The sequence below is a fragment of the Lissotriton helveticus genome, chromosome 6, assembly GCF_964261635.1.
Source record: "Lissotriton helveticus chromosome 6, aLisHel1.1, whole genome shotgun sequence".
Classification (NCBI taxonomy): Eukaryota; Metazoa; Chordata; class Amphibia; order Caudata; family Salamandridae; genus Lissotriton; species Lissotriton helveticus.
The window spans coordinates 1,834,574,781-1,834,591,893 of NC_136067.1; the positions used below are offsets into that span (position 1 = coordinate 1,834,574,781).

The 17,113-nt window shown below is 39.9% G+C and overlaps 1 protein-coding gene across 1 annotated transcript in view; it reads right to left on the bottom strand.

Annotated features, from left to right (window-relative positions):
- LPGAT1 (lysophosphatidylglycerol acyltransferase 1) overlaps positions 1-17,113 on the bottom strand; it is a 492,793-nt gene that overhangs the window by 239,798 nt on the left and 235,882 nt on the right. Inside the window, exon 3 of the mRNA XM_078649741.1 lies at positions 13,395-13,513. Coding sequence (XP_078505867.1) covers positions 13,395-13,513 — 119 coding nt within the window. The remainder of the gene's footprint in view (positions 1-13,394; positions 13,514-17,113) is intronic.

The window sequence follows — 17,113 nt, forward strand, 5'->3', positions numbered from 1 at the left end:
CCCAAAAGCAACAAAATAGTCCATAATGACAAATATATTAATTAATCTGTGTAAAATGACCTTCAATGTTGGCAAAATTAGTACAATATTTAACATAATGTTTTTTTTCTCCTTATATTAAATAATTGTGAAATATGTAGTAAAACTGTAAAAATAAATATAATAACAAAATGTTTAATATTAATTTAAAATATTTGAAACATTTAATGTAATGTTACAAAATTTTGTTATGACAATTTTCAAAATGTATATAAAGAAACCTATGTTAAAAATAAAATGTATCGAAATACATTGTTTAACTAATTAATATTAATATATTAAATATTAATATTAATACAATAATTGCATTTACTAAGAACATATGTAACACTATAAAAATGTGATATGATATTAAACAATACTATGTTTTATTTTTCTCATGTAAAAATTTATTTTACATTTATATAATGTTTTTGTTTCAAAAATATAAATTTTTCACAAATGTCAAAATTATATGTTGAAAATAATTTACTCAGCAAATTATACAATACCTAATAAATTTATGTTGTTTGAAAAAATTTATTAAGTGTGTGTTTTACTATTAATATCATAAAAATGTTTTTTTCCCATACACAAAAATAATATATATTATTTTATTATACATAAATCAACAACTCTTCCCAAATTAATCCACATATATATCAATTAGTTACTGGACACTAAATAAATATAATTTACTATTCCCACTCCAGTCTACATTCAATTGAAGTAGGTGCTGGACACTAATTAAATATAATTTACTATTCCCACTCCAGTCTACATTAAATTGAAGTAGCTGCTGGACACTAATTAAATATAATTTACTATTCCCACTCCAGTCTACATTAAATTGAAGTATGTGCTGGACACTAATTAAATATAATTTACTATTCCCACTCAAAACTGACCCAGAACCCTAAAAATACCCCTTTACCCAAAAACTGAACCTGAACCCTAAAAAGACCCCTATACCCAAAAACTGAAAACTGACCCTGAACCCTAAAAATAGCCCTTTACCCAAAAACTGAAAACTGACCCTGAACCCTAAAAATAGCCCTTTACCCAAAAACTGAAAACTGACCCAGAACCCTAAAAATACCCCTTTACCCAAAAACTGAAAACTGACCCTGAACCCTAAAAATACCCCTTTAGCCAAAAACTGACCCAGAACCCTAAAAAGACCCCTATACCCAAAAACTGAAAACTGACCCTGAACCCTAAAAATAGCCCTTTACCCAAAAACTGAAAACTGACCCTGAACCCTAAAAATACCCCTTTACCCAAAAACTGACCCTGAACCCTAAAAAGACCCCTTTACCCAAAAACTGAAAACTGACCCTGAACCCTAAAAATACCCCTTTACCCAAAAACTGAAAACTGACCCTGAACCCTAAAAATACCCCTTTACCCAAAAACTGAAAACTGACCCTGAACCCTAAAAATACCCCTTTACCCAAAAACTGAAAACTGACCCTGAACACTAAAAATACCCCTTTACCCAAAAACTGAAAACTGACCCTGAACCCTAAAAATACCCCTTTACCCAAAAACTGAAAACTGACCCTGAACCCTAAAAATACCCCTTTACCCAAAAACTGAAAACTGACCCTGAACCCTAAAAATACCCCTTAAAAAAACAAAACCATATAATTTACTATTCCCACTCCAGTGTACATTAAATTGAAATAGGTGCTGGACACAAATTAAATATAATTTACTATTCCCACTCCAGTCTACATAAAATTGAAGTAGGTGCTGGACATAAATATAGGAAATGGTTAATTGTTATATATGAAAAAACTTCTAATATTATAACAGTTTTAAATTAAAACTAAAAGACTATAAAACAAAAAGATTTTTTAAAAATATTATATAAAATATATATATATATTTTATCATTTTTATACAAATCTAAATATTTAATGTAGAAATTTAAAATTTACAAAACATCAAAATGCGAAATTTAAAAATAAAATTTAACAATATTTATAATTATTAATACATATATTTGTAAAATTGTTATATTTATTTAATAAAAATATATGTATAAAATATTTTTAGATTTTTTAATTTGTTATATATTGTATTATATTTCTAATGATTATATATTTATTAATAAATATATAATCTATATTTAGGAAATTTTATGAATACATATATTTTTCAAAATCTTTACATATTTTATTTAAATTTCTAAATTCTAATTTGGATTTTGTATTTGTATTTTGTAAAATTTATAATTTTTTTATATTAATTATATATATATTTAAATTATATAATAAATAATTCGCAATTTATTTTAATACATATAATTTTCCAAAATTGTTAAATATTTTATTTAAATTTCGAATTTCTAAAATCGAAAAATGTAAAAAAAAAATATGGTTTTTTAAATTTTATAATTATATAAATATCTAAATATTTAAATTATATAATCAATATTTCGATTTTTTTTATTATACATATATTTTTCCAAATTAGTTAAATATTTTATTTAAATTTCTAATTTCTAAATTCGAAATTTTTTAAAAAATGTACAATTGTTTTTTTACATTTTATAATCATTATATTAATATTTATAAAAATATATCATTTTAGAAATATAATTTTTTTTAAACATATATTTTTAAAACACTCCCCACCCTTATCCCCTATAAACCCAATAACCCGCTCCTAAAAATATATATGTATTTATAATTATTATAATATAATCAATATTTCGAAAAAAAATTTAATACATATATTTTTTCAAATTTGTTACATTTTTTATTTAAATTTCGAATTTCTAAATTCAAAAAAAATTCCAAATTTATTAAAATTTCGAATTTCTAAATTCGACATTTTTTTAAAATTTTCAAATTGTTTTTTTAATTTTATAATCATTATATTAATATTTAAAAAAATATATCATATTTTAGAAATATAATTTTATTTAAACATATATTTTTAAAACACTCCCCACCCTTATCCCCTATAAACCCAATAACCCGCTCCTAAAAATATATATGTATTTATAATTATTATAAGATTAAAAAAAATTACAATATTTTTTGTTCAATAACATTAACTGATTTCAATAAAATATTAACTTAATATTAACTTAATATGCATATTTTTTACTATTATTTACTATTATACGATATTTTTTTTTATTCGATATTTTGTCTTCCGATATAATTACTTTCGATATTATGATAAACATACTATTTACGATATTTTTGTATACGATATTTTTTAGTTCGATATTTTTGACCTACGATATTTAATGTTCGATATTATGTCAGTTCGATATAATAATTTCGATATTATGTCTGATTACCATTTGGTTACGGTTGTATATGATATGGCTGTAGGTGGGATCTTGTAGATTGATAGTGAACAATAGGTGACTTAGTAGGGAAGGTGTTTTCTGTGTAAGTTGGCTGCAAACGTGGGAGCAGTTTGTCTTTATAAGCCAATTGTCAAAGTAAGGAAATATGGGAATGGTTTGTCTGCAAGATGTGCTCCCACTACTGCTAGGCATTTTGTGAATACACATGGTACGGTGGTGATTGTTAAGGTAAAAACTTTTAATGGATAGTGTTTTCCTTGGAAGACAAAGAATAGGTATTTGGGGTGTGAGGGGTGGATGAGTATAGGAAAGTAGGCATCTTTTAGGTATAATGCAGTCATGAAGTCGCCCTTTTTCAGCAATTGTTTCACTTTTCGAAAAGTGATCATGTGGAAATGTTCCGGTAGGATGTAGTTGTAGGAAGCTAGCTCTGTATATACTATACCAAAGTGAGGTATAGTGTGCACACAGAGTCCAGTGGAACCCCAAAGGTAGGCAGAGCTAAAGTTTGATAGCACCTTGCTCTCTATTTATGGTAGTGTGGTCGAGCAGTAAGGCAGTATTAGAGGACAGTGTTAAGCATTTGTTGCACACATTCAGTCAGCAAATGAATTCACACACTCAAAGACAGAACTTCAGACCAATTGTTTTTGTATAAAAAAATATTCTTTTAGTTATTTTATTTTCTAGAACCAAACAAGCCTGGCACAGGTTAGCAATTAATACTTTACAGTAGTAATGCAGTTTGTAAACTGTTTGAATTGTAATTGTATATAAACTTTGTTTTGACTTACAGTATGGTTGCAGAGAAATGCAATATTTTATAGACTTGAAATGGGCTTTTCAATAAAATTACAGGTAAGTTACTTTTTGGATTACATTTCTTACTCAGAGTAGTATACCTGGATACTACTCTGTGACATTTCCTGTAAACAGGAAAGTAAAATCGTTTTGGTTAAAAAGTACAATTTTAAAGAATTTCTTTAGGTTTTCAAACTCCACACTTAAAAACTTTTCCAAGAAAAACAGTCAATGTTATCATATGGAGGAAAATAGTGTTATCGATTTTGACGTAAGTATTTGGTAGTGGGAGTTGAGGTTCTGGGGGTAGACTCAGGGGTCCTCCAGGGTCAAGGATGCACTCTAGATACACCCTCAGCAGCACTAGGGCGTCCGGGTGCAGAGTGCTGAGGCCCAATGTTATCCAATGGGGGATAGGGGGCCTCCCGTTGGTGGCTGCTGACGAGCAGGCCACTTGGTTGAGGGAGCAATGCTCCTGGACTTTAGCTCAGGGCAAATGTGAAAAAGTAGAACTAAAGGTGCACCCTCAGCAGCACTAGGGCGGCTGGGTGCAAGGTGCTGTTTCGTCGTAAGCACCCTGTTTGCAATGGGGAACCTCCAGTTTGCAAAGGCAATGCAGGCTTGAGGACGAAGGTCTTCTGGGTGCAACCACCACTTGGAGAGGTAAGTTGGGATCTTGGGAGTTGGTTAGGCACAGTCGGTTTGGCCACCCAAGGCCGTGGGGCGTCGGGTGAAGGGGTGCCTTTTAAGGTTGCTCTTCTTACCAGCTCCTGGTCGCGGTTGGGGGAACCTTCCGGACCTAGGCTGTAGACGTCGGTTGGAGGCAGGTCAGGGGTCGCCGGATCTCGGGTCAGGATCGCCGGGGGGCCCTCCTCACGGTGTTTGCCCACTTGAGCTCGGGCTGTGAATGGCGGGTGCAGAGTGGTGCTGATTTGCGGTGCCCAGCCAGAGGTTCTACATGAGCATATCCGGTGTTCACGGGAGACACAGTCTTTGTGGTTGAAGGCAGGCAGTCAGGTCCTCTGGGGTTTTTGAGGTTGCTGGCTGCAGGACACACCAGTATTTCGCAGGAGCAGATTGATTTGGAGACAGGCCGGTAGGGCTGGGGCCAAGTTAGTGGGCGTCTTCCTCTTGTTAGCTTCGGCACGGCTGTTCGGTCCTTCTTTTCTTGTAGTTTCTTCTGGTCTGAGGAAGCAAGGTTCAGGGTTGCCCCTAAATACTAGATTTAGAGTGTTACTGGTAGGTAAAAAGGTACACCCCTATTATGTCACCCTCCAGTGGGAGGATGGCATAAGCCTGGTTGGCTAAGTCCCCCCATCCGCAAGATGGTGGGGATTGGGAGTTGGGCTTCACCTCGCCTCCCCCACCTGAGGGGTGGAGTTGGCAGAGGTGGGCACACCTCTCTTCCTCACTTGATTTTTCCCTTGGTTCTCCCGCCCAAAGTGGGGGTCACAACTAGTTGGGACCAGTTGCTGAAAGCAGTAAGTGGCCTGGGGAAGCTCACAAAGGCGGCAAGCCTTTGAAGCTTCCCCTCCGTGAACCCTACCTATACTGGGGGAGGCGGTTTGGCACCTCATCCAAGGGTGTGCATTGTTTCAGGCCCCAGAGAGCAGCAGGCTCTCGACCCAGGGGTCCAGAAACATGTCTGTGGTGGCAGCTGAAAACAGTCACTCAGCCAGGACACTAGTGGCAAGTCGTTTTTCAGGGGGCATCTCTAAGAAGTTCTCTGTGTGCATTTTTCATTAAATCCCACACTGGCACCAGTGTGGGTTTAATGTGCTGAGAAGTTTGATATCAAACTTCTCACTTTTCAGTGTAACCATTAGGGTGCTGTGGAGTTCGTAATGACAAACTCCCAGCACCAAATACTCTTAATGGCAGCACTGCACTTATAATGTCTAAAAATGGACCTAGACACTGTAGGGGTACAGGGCTCATGCACCTGTACTCTCACCACTACTACAGTACACCCGGCTAGAGGGGTGACTGATCTATGCCAGGGCAGTGGGTTGTAAGTATGGCACACAGGGATGTGCCATGTCTACTCTTCGCTTTGTTCTGCACCAAAACACGCAGCCTGCAAAAGCAGTGTGTGTAACGGTACAGGGTCTCTAAGGGTGGCACAATAAATGCTGCAGCCCTCAAAGGTCTTCCCTGGTCACAGTGCTTTGGGTACCTGTGGTACCATTTACCAGGGGCTGACCTGTGACCAGAGATGCCAATTGGGTTAATTTGGGGGAAAAGAACACAGGCCCTTGGAACCTGACTGGCAGGGACCCAGGGCACATCAAGTCAAAAGTGCATCAGTAGTCTGGCAAATAGTGTGCGGGGAGTGGAGGGGGGGGGGGCGGGACTGCAACAGAAACCCACTTTCCTACAGTAGTGATTTAGTGGGCCTGAGGTAGAGAATTGTTTGAAGTGATCCGTACTTTTTGGGAAAGAGAAAGTGTAGTGAATATACTCCTGTTCCCTGATGTTGAAGTTGAACTGGCTTTATGGCTCTTTTGCGTAAGAGAGCAGAAATCTGTTGCTTGAGGAGGGCTTTGTGGTGTATGGATAGCTTGTACTTGCAGATGGGATATTTGGATGAGTGGTTATGAGCTGCAGACCGTAACCATGTTGGATAATTCCAACACCCATTGATCTGTGGTGATGGATTTTGATGCAGTATAAACGTTTTGAAGACGTCTCCCAACAGGTGTTAGATATTCAGCAGCACCTTCTCCTTCCTGACAGCCAATACCTGAAATGGCCACCCACTCCACCTGCGGACTCTATCCACCCTACAGAAGTTCAGAGATGGCCTAAAAATCTGGATGTTCGACTGACAACTCCAAGCCGAAGCACCACAACCCCCCGCCCCTTCCCCCGTGCCTGGATACCCTCACGGGTGATAAACAGCACTCTACAAATCGTTGAATGACTTATTGACTCTAAATGAGCATCTGTAGTAGCTTTTAGAGTTGGATGACTGCACTTGGATTTTGTAGGAGGATCCCGTAGTGTCCAAATAGGCAGATCTGACACCTTGTTTGCAAGTTGGGTGACGAAAACATCCACAATAGGTGGGAATTCGGAGGGCCCCCATAGATTTTGCTACCTTGGTGTCTTTTTTCATCTTTTAGAGGACTGTGTCCACTTGTGGCCCGAAGAGGTGTCCCTTGTCTAAGGCTGTACTTCAGGTTTAAAACCAGAGACACGAAGCCAAGCATGTCTAAAGAGAAGGCTGGTATTGATGCCCATTGCTGCAGTGTATGTGGAATCTAGCACACACTTGATGGAGTTGTAGGTGACAAACTTTCCCTCATTAACTATTTCATAACCCCTTTTTTGCATTTCTCTGGGAAGTGTTGGAGGAGCTCCTCCATTTCGTCCCAGTGAGCCCTGTCATAGCGAGCCAAAAGGGCTTGGCTGTGGCAGTTCGTCAATGATTTGCGGATTGGGCTGCCACCCATTTACCGGAGGCGTCAATTAGTTTTGACTCCTTGTCTGGGGGTGGTGCGTCCTTAGTTGTTTATGAGTTTGAGTTAGCCCTTATCCTTGCATTGGCTACAACCAAGGAGTCAGGTGATAGACAGGCAGGCAGGTAGGCAGGTAGGCAGGCAGGCAGGCAGGCAGGCAGGCAGGCAGGCAGGCAGGCAGACAGACAGACAGACAGATAGATAGAGTGAGGGCGATAGAGTGAGGGCGATAGATAGAGTGAGGGCGATAGATAGAGTGAGGGCGATAGATAGAGTGAGGGCGATAGATAGAGTGAGGGCGATAGATAGAGTGAGTGAGGGCGATAGATAGAGTGAGGGCGATAGATAGAGTGAGGGCGATAGATAGAGTGAGGGCGATAGATAGAGTGAGGGCGATAGATAGAGTGAGGGCGATAGATAGAGTGAGGGCGATAGATAGAGTGAGTGAGGGCGATAGATAGTGTGAGGGCGATAGATAGAGTGAGGGCGATAGATAGAGTGAGGGCGATAGATAGATAGAGTGAGGGCGATAGATAGATAGAGTGAGGGCGATAGATAGATAGAGTGAGGGCGATAGATAGATAGAGTGAGGGAGATAGATAGAGTGAGGGCGATAGATAGATAGAGCTGGCTTATTTTTTTGTTAACCCTTGGTGTGATTATTCATTATTTTATGGAGTCTTTAAAAAGGTAATCTGCATGAGCATTGGTAAATATTGAGATCCTTGTTTAGCAGTAGTGAGAGTCTCAAAGAGGTAGTCATCCTCTATGGAGTCCTTATGTAAGGGCACCTGGTGGTATGCTGTAGCTCTGGCTAAAAAGTCCTTGCATTATCTGGTGGGGATGGGCGTGCACAATAGATATTTGGATCTGGATCCCCTTGCGGCTCTATATCATAGGCGTCCCATGGGTCCCCAGGATGTGTGCCTTCCCCTATATTATAACTGTCATCTAAGATTTCTTAATGTGGTGAGAATTCACCTTCTTCAGGCTAGTGTGCTAAAGCGGGTGGTGGAGTGGAGGCTGGGGGGTAATGTTGGTGGAATTGAAGAGGTAGGAAGAGGAATGTGTAAAGGGCCACCATCAATGTCTTTTTCTTCTTTTTGAGAGGTGGAGCCAGAATATCAATAGCCTCGTCTAATGTCAATGGTCTCTTAGAAGGTTGAGGCATTGACTGTTGGAGAATAATTTTCTTCCTTCCGGCTGAATTTGTAAAGTTTTTGCCTCGTATCGAGCCGTTCCTGCAAGGTTACGAGAATTTGCTCTGGTGGGGTTTCGGGCTGAAGATGTAGCGTTTTAGTGCAGGTAGAGGTTTAGTTTTCGGTGCCAGTGTGGTCGGTGCCGAAGTATTGTGCATTTTATCTTTCATACCCAACCTAACGTCTGATGCGTCAGTGCTGAAGTTGATTTGGTGGAGGCCCCTGCTGTTGGCTGATGTTTTGTCGCTGAGCCTGAGGGCAGGGCCTCAAAGTCTGTGTTTTCCTGTGCGCGCTATGGATTTTGTGCAGTGGTGGCATGGGAGCAGGTTTATTGGTCGGAGCACATTTGTTTGAGCTTCGGATCAGGGCAGGTGTACTCACAGTCTGACCTCTTTCAGAAGACTCCAGCATGACTGTATCTTGCTTAGCCTCGGAATCTGAATTGGTTTTGTGGATGACAAAGTATTCCTCCTTTGCTGCTGTGGCATCTTCTTCCTTATCCTGTCGACCAAATATATCGGGTGTATCGTCCGTGTATCTCTGCTGCATTTCGAGTCATTGTGCACACCAATTCCTAAGAGTCTTTTTAGATTGGAACGATCTGCAGGCCTCATAGGTATCCTACCCATGGTTGGGCAACAGACAAATTACAGACCGAATGCAGGTTGGTATGAGGGTATTTGGACGGGCAATTCGGACAGAAGCTGAATGGAATGCGTTCCATCAGCAGCTCATTTCTCATGTAGAGCTGTTAAGTTCGAAAGGGTCCAGCTGGGCATGGCCAGTAGGCCGTTTAAGCGAGTCAAAGAACCTAAAGAGTAACATTTTTATTTTTCTTGGAACCAAGATTGACTTACTCTATCGAGACAATACTGACAAGAAAGGGATCTACTGGCGAACCGAAAGGAACCGAAAAGGATCTCAAACTGGAGCATGAGAGCGCATATCTGAACCTATTTGCGGAAAGAAACAATTTAACAATGCAGTGGATGCTCAAGTGCAGTATCACCAAAAGGAGGAGTCACACATCCTCCTGACTCGAAAAACTTCTTCGAACAAAAAAAACTTGAAATCTAGATGGTGGATTAATGGAAAGCATGTGTATCTCTAGCCACAAATGCCTTGGACATAAAGTAACATGTTAAGGTGAAATTTAATAAAATACTTTGAAATTACAAAAAAAAAAACTTAAGGTATAAAAAAAAAGCAGCTTCTCGTTCAGCATTTCAAATATTAGAGACCTTGTGGAATATCAGTGCATTTTCCATGGACCTCAATGCCCTTTACTGATATCTGGACCTTTACAGCTGCTCATGGCTGTAGGTGATAACTTTGAAACTCATTATTGCTCTAAAAAACTTTACCAGAATGATTTTAGCCTCCTTTGGCAGTTTGCTGAATTTGTTTTATCCCTATCCTCTCTGGTATTCTAACACAGTAAAATCATCTGTAATCCTCTCAGACTCCACTGTCGTGCCCTCTCCTATCTCTTTCTTCTTTGTTCTGAATTAAACACATGGAAACCCACCATCTTTCAGAGGTCTGTAGCACTATTCACTCCCTCCTGTTCTATGGTGGCATGGCACGACAATGCCACTATGCATCTTCCACTCTTAAGTATGGCAGTTTTGTGCCCAAAAAAATAATACCAAATGCACACGACATGTCTCCTTTTCTGCACTCAGGTCAGCATGGAGAAAATGGGTCACTGATAGGGTTGTACAGTGCACTATTACGACTTCACAAGGGCAACCTTTTTATATCATTAAGAACACTGATTCAAATTGTGTGATGTCCAAGAGCCCACCGGCTACCACTATCCAAATTTATTAAAATAAAGTTAATAAAATTCAAACAAACATTGCTACACATGCGTCTAGGAAACACTGCTTAAAAATTTGAACAATGGAATCATCTGCAAGGGGAAATGACCCCATAAACACAAGGCACCTCGATGGCGCAAAGTGGCCATCCGTTTGAGAGAAGAAAATCACTGAGGCATAAAGGCACTGGGATGCTTTGTTGCTAAATCACTAATAAAACACCTACTTTCATCTACTTTTACCAGCAATGCACACCATAGCAATTTACTGCTATATGTGTACAATACAACAATGTGTGTTTACGTCGTTCACAACTCCCGATAACCCTTTCTGGGGGAACTTCATGCACTCTTTCTTTAAAGATCTTTCACATTCATCTCCTAACATAAGGGCAGCTAGCATTTCCACTGCAGGTTATCTCTTGCATAAGAGAGGTGTTGTCATGAAATAGGGAATTTTCATGACATCTCACAGCCAATTAAATTTAAAAAAATGCCATTCCCATATGATTTTCCATAACTTGTCTCACCAGACATTTGCTTTTTGTAAAGTGATATTGTGTATTTTGAATGCCTGCAAAGGTTTTCGCCCAGCTCCGTTAACAGGTGAAATATTCCATAATTGCAGTTTAATTTTGGGACTACTTGACCATTCTCTCAACTTTCCAAAACTGAAGGTGTGCCTTCCTCATAAATACACCTCGTTGACTGCTCTGCTCGATTTAGAAATCCTAGACTGCAGCTAGTTGCCAAAAGGAAACCATTGTTTATTGCTGCCAAAGAAAGTAACTGAACTGCACCAATCACAAGCAGCTGGAGCAGGTCAACAGCACAGACAGGGATGGAATGACGTCAAACAAGAGAATAATGTCAACAGCGGCACAAGAGGGGTTGAGTCTTGCTGCTTGCCGACCATATCCCTTTCAGGAAACCTTAAGGATACATAGACACTCCAATGACTGAGATGACGTCCACCAGAACTCTCATCTCTCGCTCTCCTTAGAGTTCACCTTGAAGCTTTATTGATGATCAACCACTCCTTCCGAGAAGGATGGGGACTAGAAGATTCAAAGGGGCAGGAAGGAAGAGATGAGAAAATCTGGAACTGTGTCCCGGGGAAAGGGAACATTTAGGATCTTTTAGACTACAAAGATCTGGAACATCAACATGCTCTTACAAATTAGCAGTGAAGTGCTAAGCACAGATAATAAAAAGAACTCCTTTGCAGTTCGAGATTGTGCTGAAATCCACAAAAGTGTTTTAAAAAACCGAATGATAGAATGCTTGAATTAATCCCAGCAACTGGTAATTACTCTGGACCACATCCCAATCCATCGTTAGCAGGGGTCCAAGCTTTTGTGGCATAGTGTACACACTACGATGGACCCAATAATTACCAGTGGTTGAGATTAAATCAAGCACTCCATTCATCATTTTTTTGTATACTTTAATGTGTCACCCTAAGTGGGATGTATATGCCCAGTGTATCCCCCTGCAGACTGCTGCTGGAACCAAGCTTCACCTGGCTGATGAGTTCCAACTATGGAGAAACTGGTCCTGGGTGGCTTGAGTTCCGTTTCAGGGAAGGCCTGGCTTGGCAGTTCGGGCTGGACTGTACCCACTGGAGCAGGGTCAAGACTAATTTCCATATGGTTGGGTGCAAGCTGAGGTGGCATCATGTGCAAAATAACTATGGACTGGGATGCGTCCCGGAGTAATTACCAGTGGCTGAGATAAATTCAGGCATTCCATCCATCGCTTTTGTGTAGACTTTAAGAAATCCACAAAAGGCACGAGAGGGTTGAAAGTAAAACTTTACACATCCAACATAAGGAATGATAGCCCTAGGTGACACCTCCATTCGGAGGCAATCGGACTGTACACAGAATTGAAGTCTTTGCTGCAATTACTTTTTGGTCCAGTCTATACACTCTATTTAAAATCCAAAGTAAATAATTCAACATATGAAGGAAAACAGACCCTAAGAAGAGTTCCCCGTACCTTCACACACACAGGAACACCATCACCAGCACAGCAGATATAGCTTATGTTTAAGCATCAATCACAGAGGGTTCAATCCACAGTCACGTCTTGTTTCTACTCAACTCTACTGTTTCTAGATTTTCCTCTATTAACTTTAAGAGCTGTTGGAGTGTCCAATTGAAAGTCTTCAGTTCAACTCAAACAGACTATTCACTTGGCATAGGTAAGCCTGGCAGTGTGCCAGAAATAAGACTCCAAGCTGTGTCTTGGTACCTTGAGAAAGTAGGACAGGAGAGTGCTGGGCCGCTCCAATCAGTGTCCCTGTATTCAGGCTTTACAGCTCTCCCCTCTTAAGTTCTTCCCCAGGTTGTACCTCTTTGACATTTAGCATTGAAGAACTTCCTTCTTCAAGCCCTACTCTGCATCAATGAGTCTGTTTTTCCAACAGGATGGAAGAAAAACATTTCAGTTTCAGGGCACACAAAGCATGGATTAGGAATTTGGTATATTCATATTTCCAAACACTATTTTCGAGTAACATCAAGTCCATCCTAGGCCAAAATCTACAATGACCACAAAATGTTCACTGAGCTCTATTGTCGCGCGACATACACACTGCGAGGTCTCACACAGAGAGCTCAAATGTTTCTACACAAGCAGAGGTGTAGCAGAAATCATTTCAATGCAGAACAAACCACAAATATATGCATGTCCATTTTATGCAGAATATGTTTGGAATAAAGCAAACATAACAGTCCTGGTCCCTGGAGCTCGCCTACCGTGCCTTTGTCCTGAAGGCACATCATTAATGTGCAGACGTCTCCCGTCGATTGATGGTTAACCAGCATCACTGCTTCCTCTTCTGTAATCGCTTGAATATCATCTCCCCATTCAACGACTGCAACAAAACGAAAAACACAATGGCGCTCAGAGAGGAGTTTAAATGAGTCTTTCATGTCGCTCACAGAAATTGGCATGATGTAGAGGGAAATGGGCGTAACGAGATTAGGCTTGCGATTTCCTCCAGAGTACAGGAAACCTGTTTATCCATTTAAAAAACAACAAGAACTGAATACAAATGTAAAAAAAACACGATCCGGCAGGACACTTACCCATTAGGTTTCCCAAATAGCTGTGAAGAACAGAGTATTTCCAGTTGATCATAATAAATGCACAACACAGCCTCTGAATCTAGGTTTCCAGTTTAAGGTTTGAGCCAGAGCATGCGTACACGAATCTTTATATGTATGGTAAAATACCCCAGACACACGGTTTGGTTTGCTGTACTGTAGGGTATCTGCAGTACTGGCAGTGGAACAGGTATGGATTAAGGGAGTACAAATACTACGGCAGATTGAGCACAGCTATTGTTTCCATTTTAAAACTGTCACTGTGTTCTCTTATCTATTTCATATTTCTTATAGCCCGGATTACACCCAGAGATTAGTTACAGGAGCACTTATTTATTTTTATTTATTTTATTTTGAAAGGTTTATATAGCGCGAACAAGATCTTTGCAGATATCAGAGCGCTTTACAAGGACAAGGGGTGATAGAATAATAGTATGTAATAGTTGAGGTAGCTAGGTACAGGTGCATAGCTACATAGGTAGGTCAAAATACAAGAGATAGGTCAAAGTAGAGGTAGTGTAGGTACAAGGTGCATAGTCAAAATAGATGCGCCAATAGTATAAAGGTACAAAAAGAAGGAGCATATATTTGTTTAAGCGTGCTTAAAAAGCTTTTGGAGATAGCATAAAGGTAGGCAAAGTTGAGGTAGGTGAGTACAGGGTGCATAATCACACAGGTGCATCAGTAGTACAAGAGTTGAGATCTAGATTACAGGACACGGCATCAACAGGTACAAGCAGATAAATAGCAAGGGATTATACTACCAGGTTTCTGTGGGGTACCATTTGGGTGCTGCAGGGCTCTCTGTGTAAGGGTAAAATGGCCAATGTTGTTTTTTGTTTAGTGAAGCCTGTGTCTTCGTTACAAACAATTAGTTTATTGCCTGTGGGATGGATTTTGAGATATTTATATCAATTGCAATATTGTGGGGTATTTGGCTTTTTAAGAGATCAAATTAGACAAAACGTGATTCAATCCTTGGGTTGCTGTCAAGGGAGCTTATAAAGGGCTGTGTGTTTTTACTGCACGTTTCTGTACTCCTTCAATTTTCTTTTCAGGGTGGTTGATTGGGTAGCTAGCACTTGTTTAGGGCTTCAATGGGCAAAACATACAAGCCTGAAGCGAATTATATATTGAAATAGTGACTCTGGGTCTGGCACTATCCTTGCTATGTGAGAGAATGTGTATAACTGGGTGCTAACCTGCTGGATCCATAGGACATCATAGGAAACCAGGGTTAATTTGAGGGAGCCTGATGCCGACACAATCCAGCTGTGGTATTACTGCTTGGATGGCATTGTAGTAAGTCTAGAGTATGAAAGAGGCTTTCCATCTTACGAAGGAGAAAGAGTTAAATGTCGCTTTCAAAGCTTGGGGTATTGGCAGACAAGGAAAGCTTCACGGTGAATCTCAAATATCTAGATAAAGAGGCCATGGGACCCTCCAACCACATTTTATTAGAAACATGTGGTAATCATGAGCTAATCATCAGTCCTTAAAGATATACATTTTGATCATTTTTAGGTCGAGCTTAGAGACCGTGTGCATGCGCTGGTCTGCGAGGCATACTGTATTCCCTCTGAGGTTTGAACACGCTCACAAACGCCCACCACTTGCTACTTGCACCATGTTACTACGGAGGTGCGGTATTCAAATTATAAACCATCCTGTTACTACAGAGGTGCTACATTTAAATTACAATGCATACTGTTCCTACGGAGCATTAGCCCCATATGCAGCAGTTATTCTGAGCTCCAGTCTTGGCACAGACATGCCTCCAGTAATGAATCAATCGTCTATATACCAGTGATTGTGTGCCTGGCATGCCCTATTGGCCTCTCAGATGCCACCATCATGTGACTATCGTGACCAGTGGCCGATATAGTGCATTGTGTAAGAAGCGACTGCTTTGGTGTGACAGGTATGAACTCACTGAAACCGTTTACAAAGCTGCAATGCTTGAACACATCCTAATGAATGTGGCTGTGGCTAGCGGCATTTTATTTGCTGGTAATTTCAATGCTCAGACCTATAAATTAATGTATGCGACGACTTGACGGCTAAAAATTCAGTTCTGCCAGAAAGTGTCCTATTACAGGACTACTTGGCACCTATGCCACCCAATAGATGGAGGGGAAGTAAAAAAAACAGAAACATTTACTTTTTCTTGTTCTGTCACTTTAATATGCTTTCTGATTTTTTTCGATGTCAGGCACATAGAACAAACAAGCATTGGCAAAGGCACGCAGTCTTGCTTACCTATACAAGTGAGACTTATTTGGCATGCCAATGCTTTACAGTAGTCGGTCAAGATTGATGTAGTAGATTCACAATATTGCTAATGATTTTCTAGTGACCAGTAGGTGGCAATAAAAGGTTGCAAACTGGTGTTCTTTAAATGAGGCTCTATTTGCAATGCTGCTTTCAGAGTAGGAAGAATGATGAATATACTAAGAGAAAAAAGAAAGCTCCTGTGAGCGAGTCAAACACAGAAATGGAGGAATTCAATGAATAGGAGCTAAGAAACATATTGACACAAACGCTGTACAATCTTGAGCAAGGATTGGCTCTGTGGAGTATCCAAACAGACAGCTGAATCGGTCGGTAGTGATACAGCAGAAAAAGTGTCTTAAGTAGCAGTGTCACCTACTTTGATGTACTTCCCGCCTCACAAACCGTTCAGAGCCAATGTTTGCATTTCAAATCCGCCACACTTTAACAGGATGATCAAATCATATGCGACTTTTTGGATCTTGTTAGCGATAGCCAGTTAATTTCCTGACTCAAATGTTTTCTGTTCACACTGGAATTATTTCTAACAGTGTACCAATGAAAGCATTAGATGCACAGGAAGAGTAAAGTTCCATTCCTGAAGCATGAAGTAATTGCAATGCCAGCAATTGCACGTAGTGCAACAAAGTACCATAGTTCTGAACCTTCAAAAGAATATGACATACATGTGGGCACAAACCATGCTCAAATCCAAACCAAATTACAAAACATAAATAAGCAACTAAAAAAAAAGGCCTCAAATTTCAAGCTACACTGTGATTGTTATTGTTAACTACAGCTTGTATAGCGCCAAATCACCGTCAGGTCTCAAGGCGCTTTTGACAGAAGAAAGCTTTGCTAACAGAAGAGCAGATACGTAGAACCCTGGCCCTAAGAGGAGCTTAGGGCTTCCCTGAACAGGAGTGTTTTTAGGGATTTCCTGAACTGCAACAAGTTGGGTTCCTTACGAAGAGATTCTGGGAGTTTATTACAAACCTGTGGAACCACCACTGAGAAAGATCTGCCACCCTTCGTTGCTAATTTATAGCGGGGGCAGGACTGCAGTTGAGTGTTCGAGGACCTTAGTGATCGTGTGG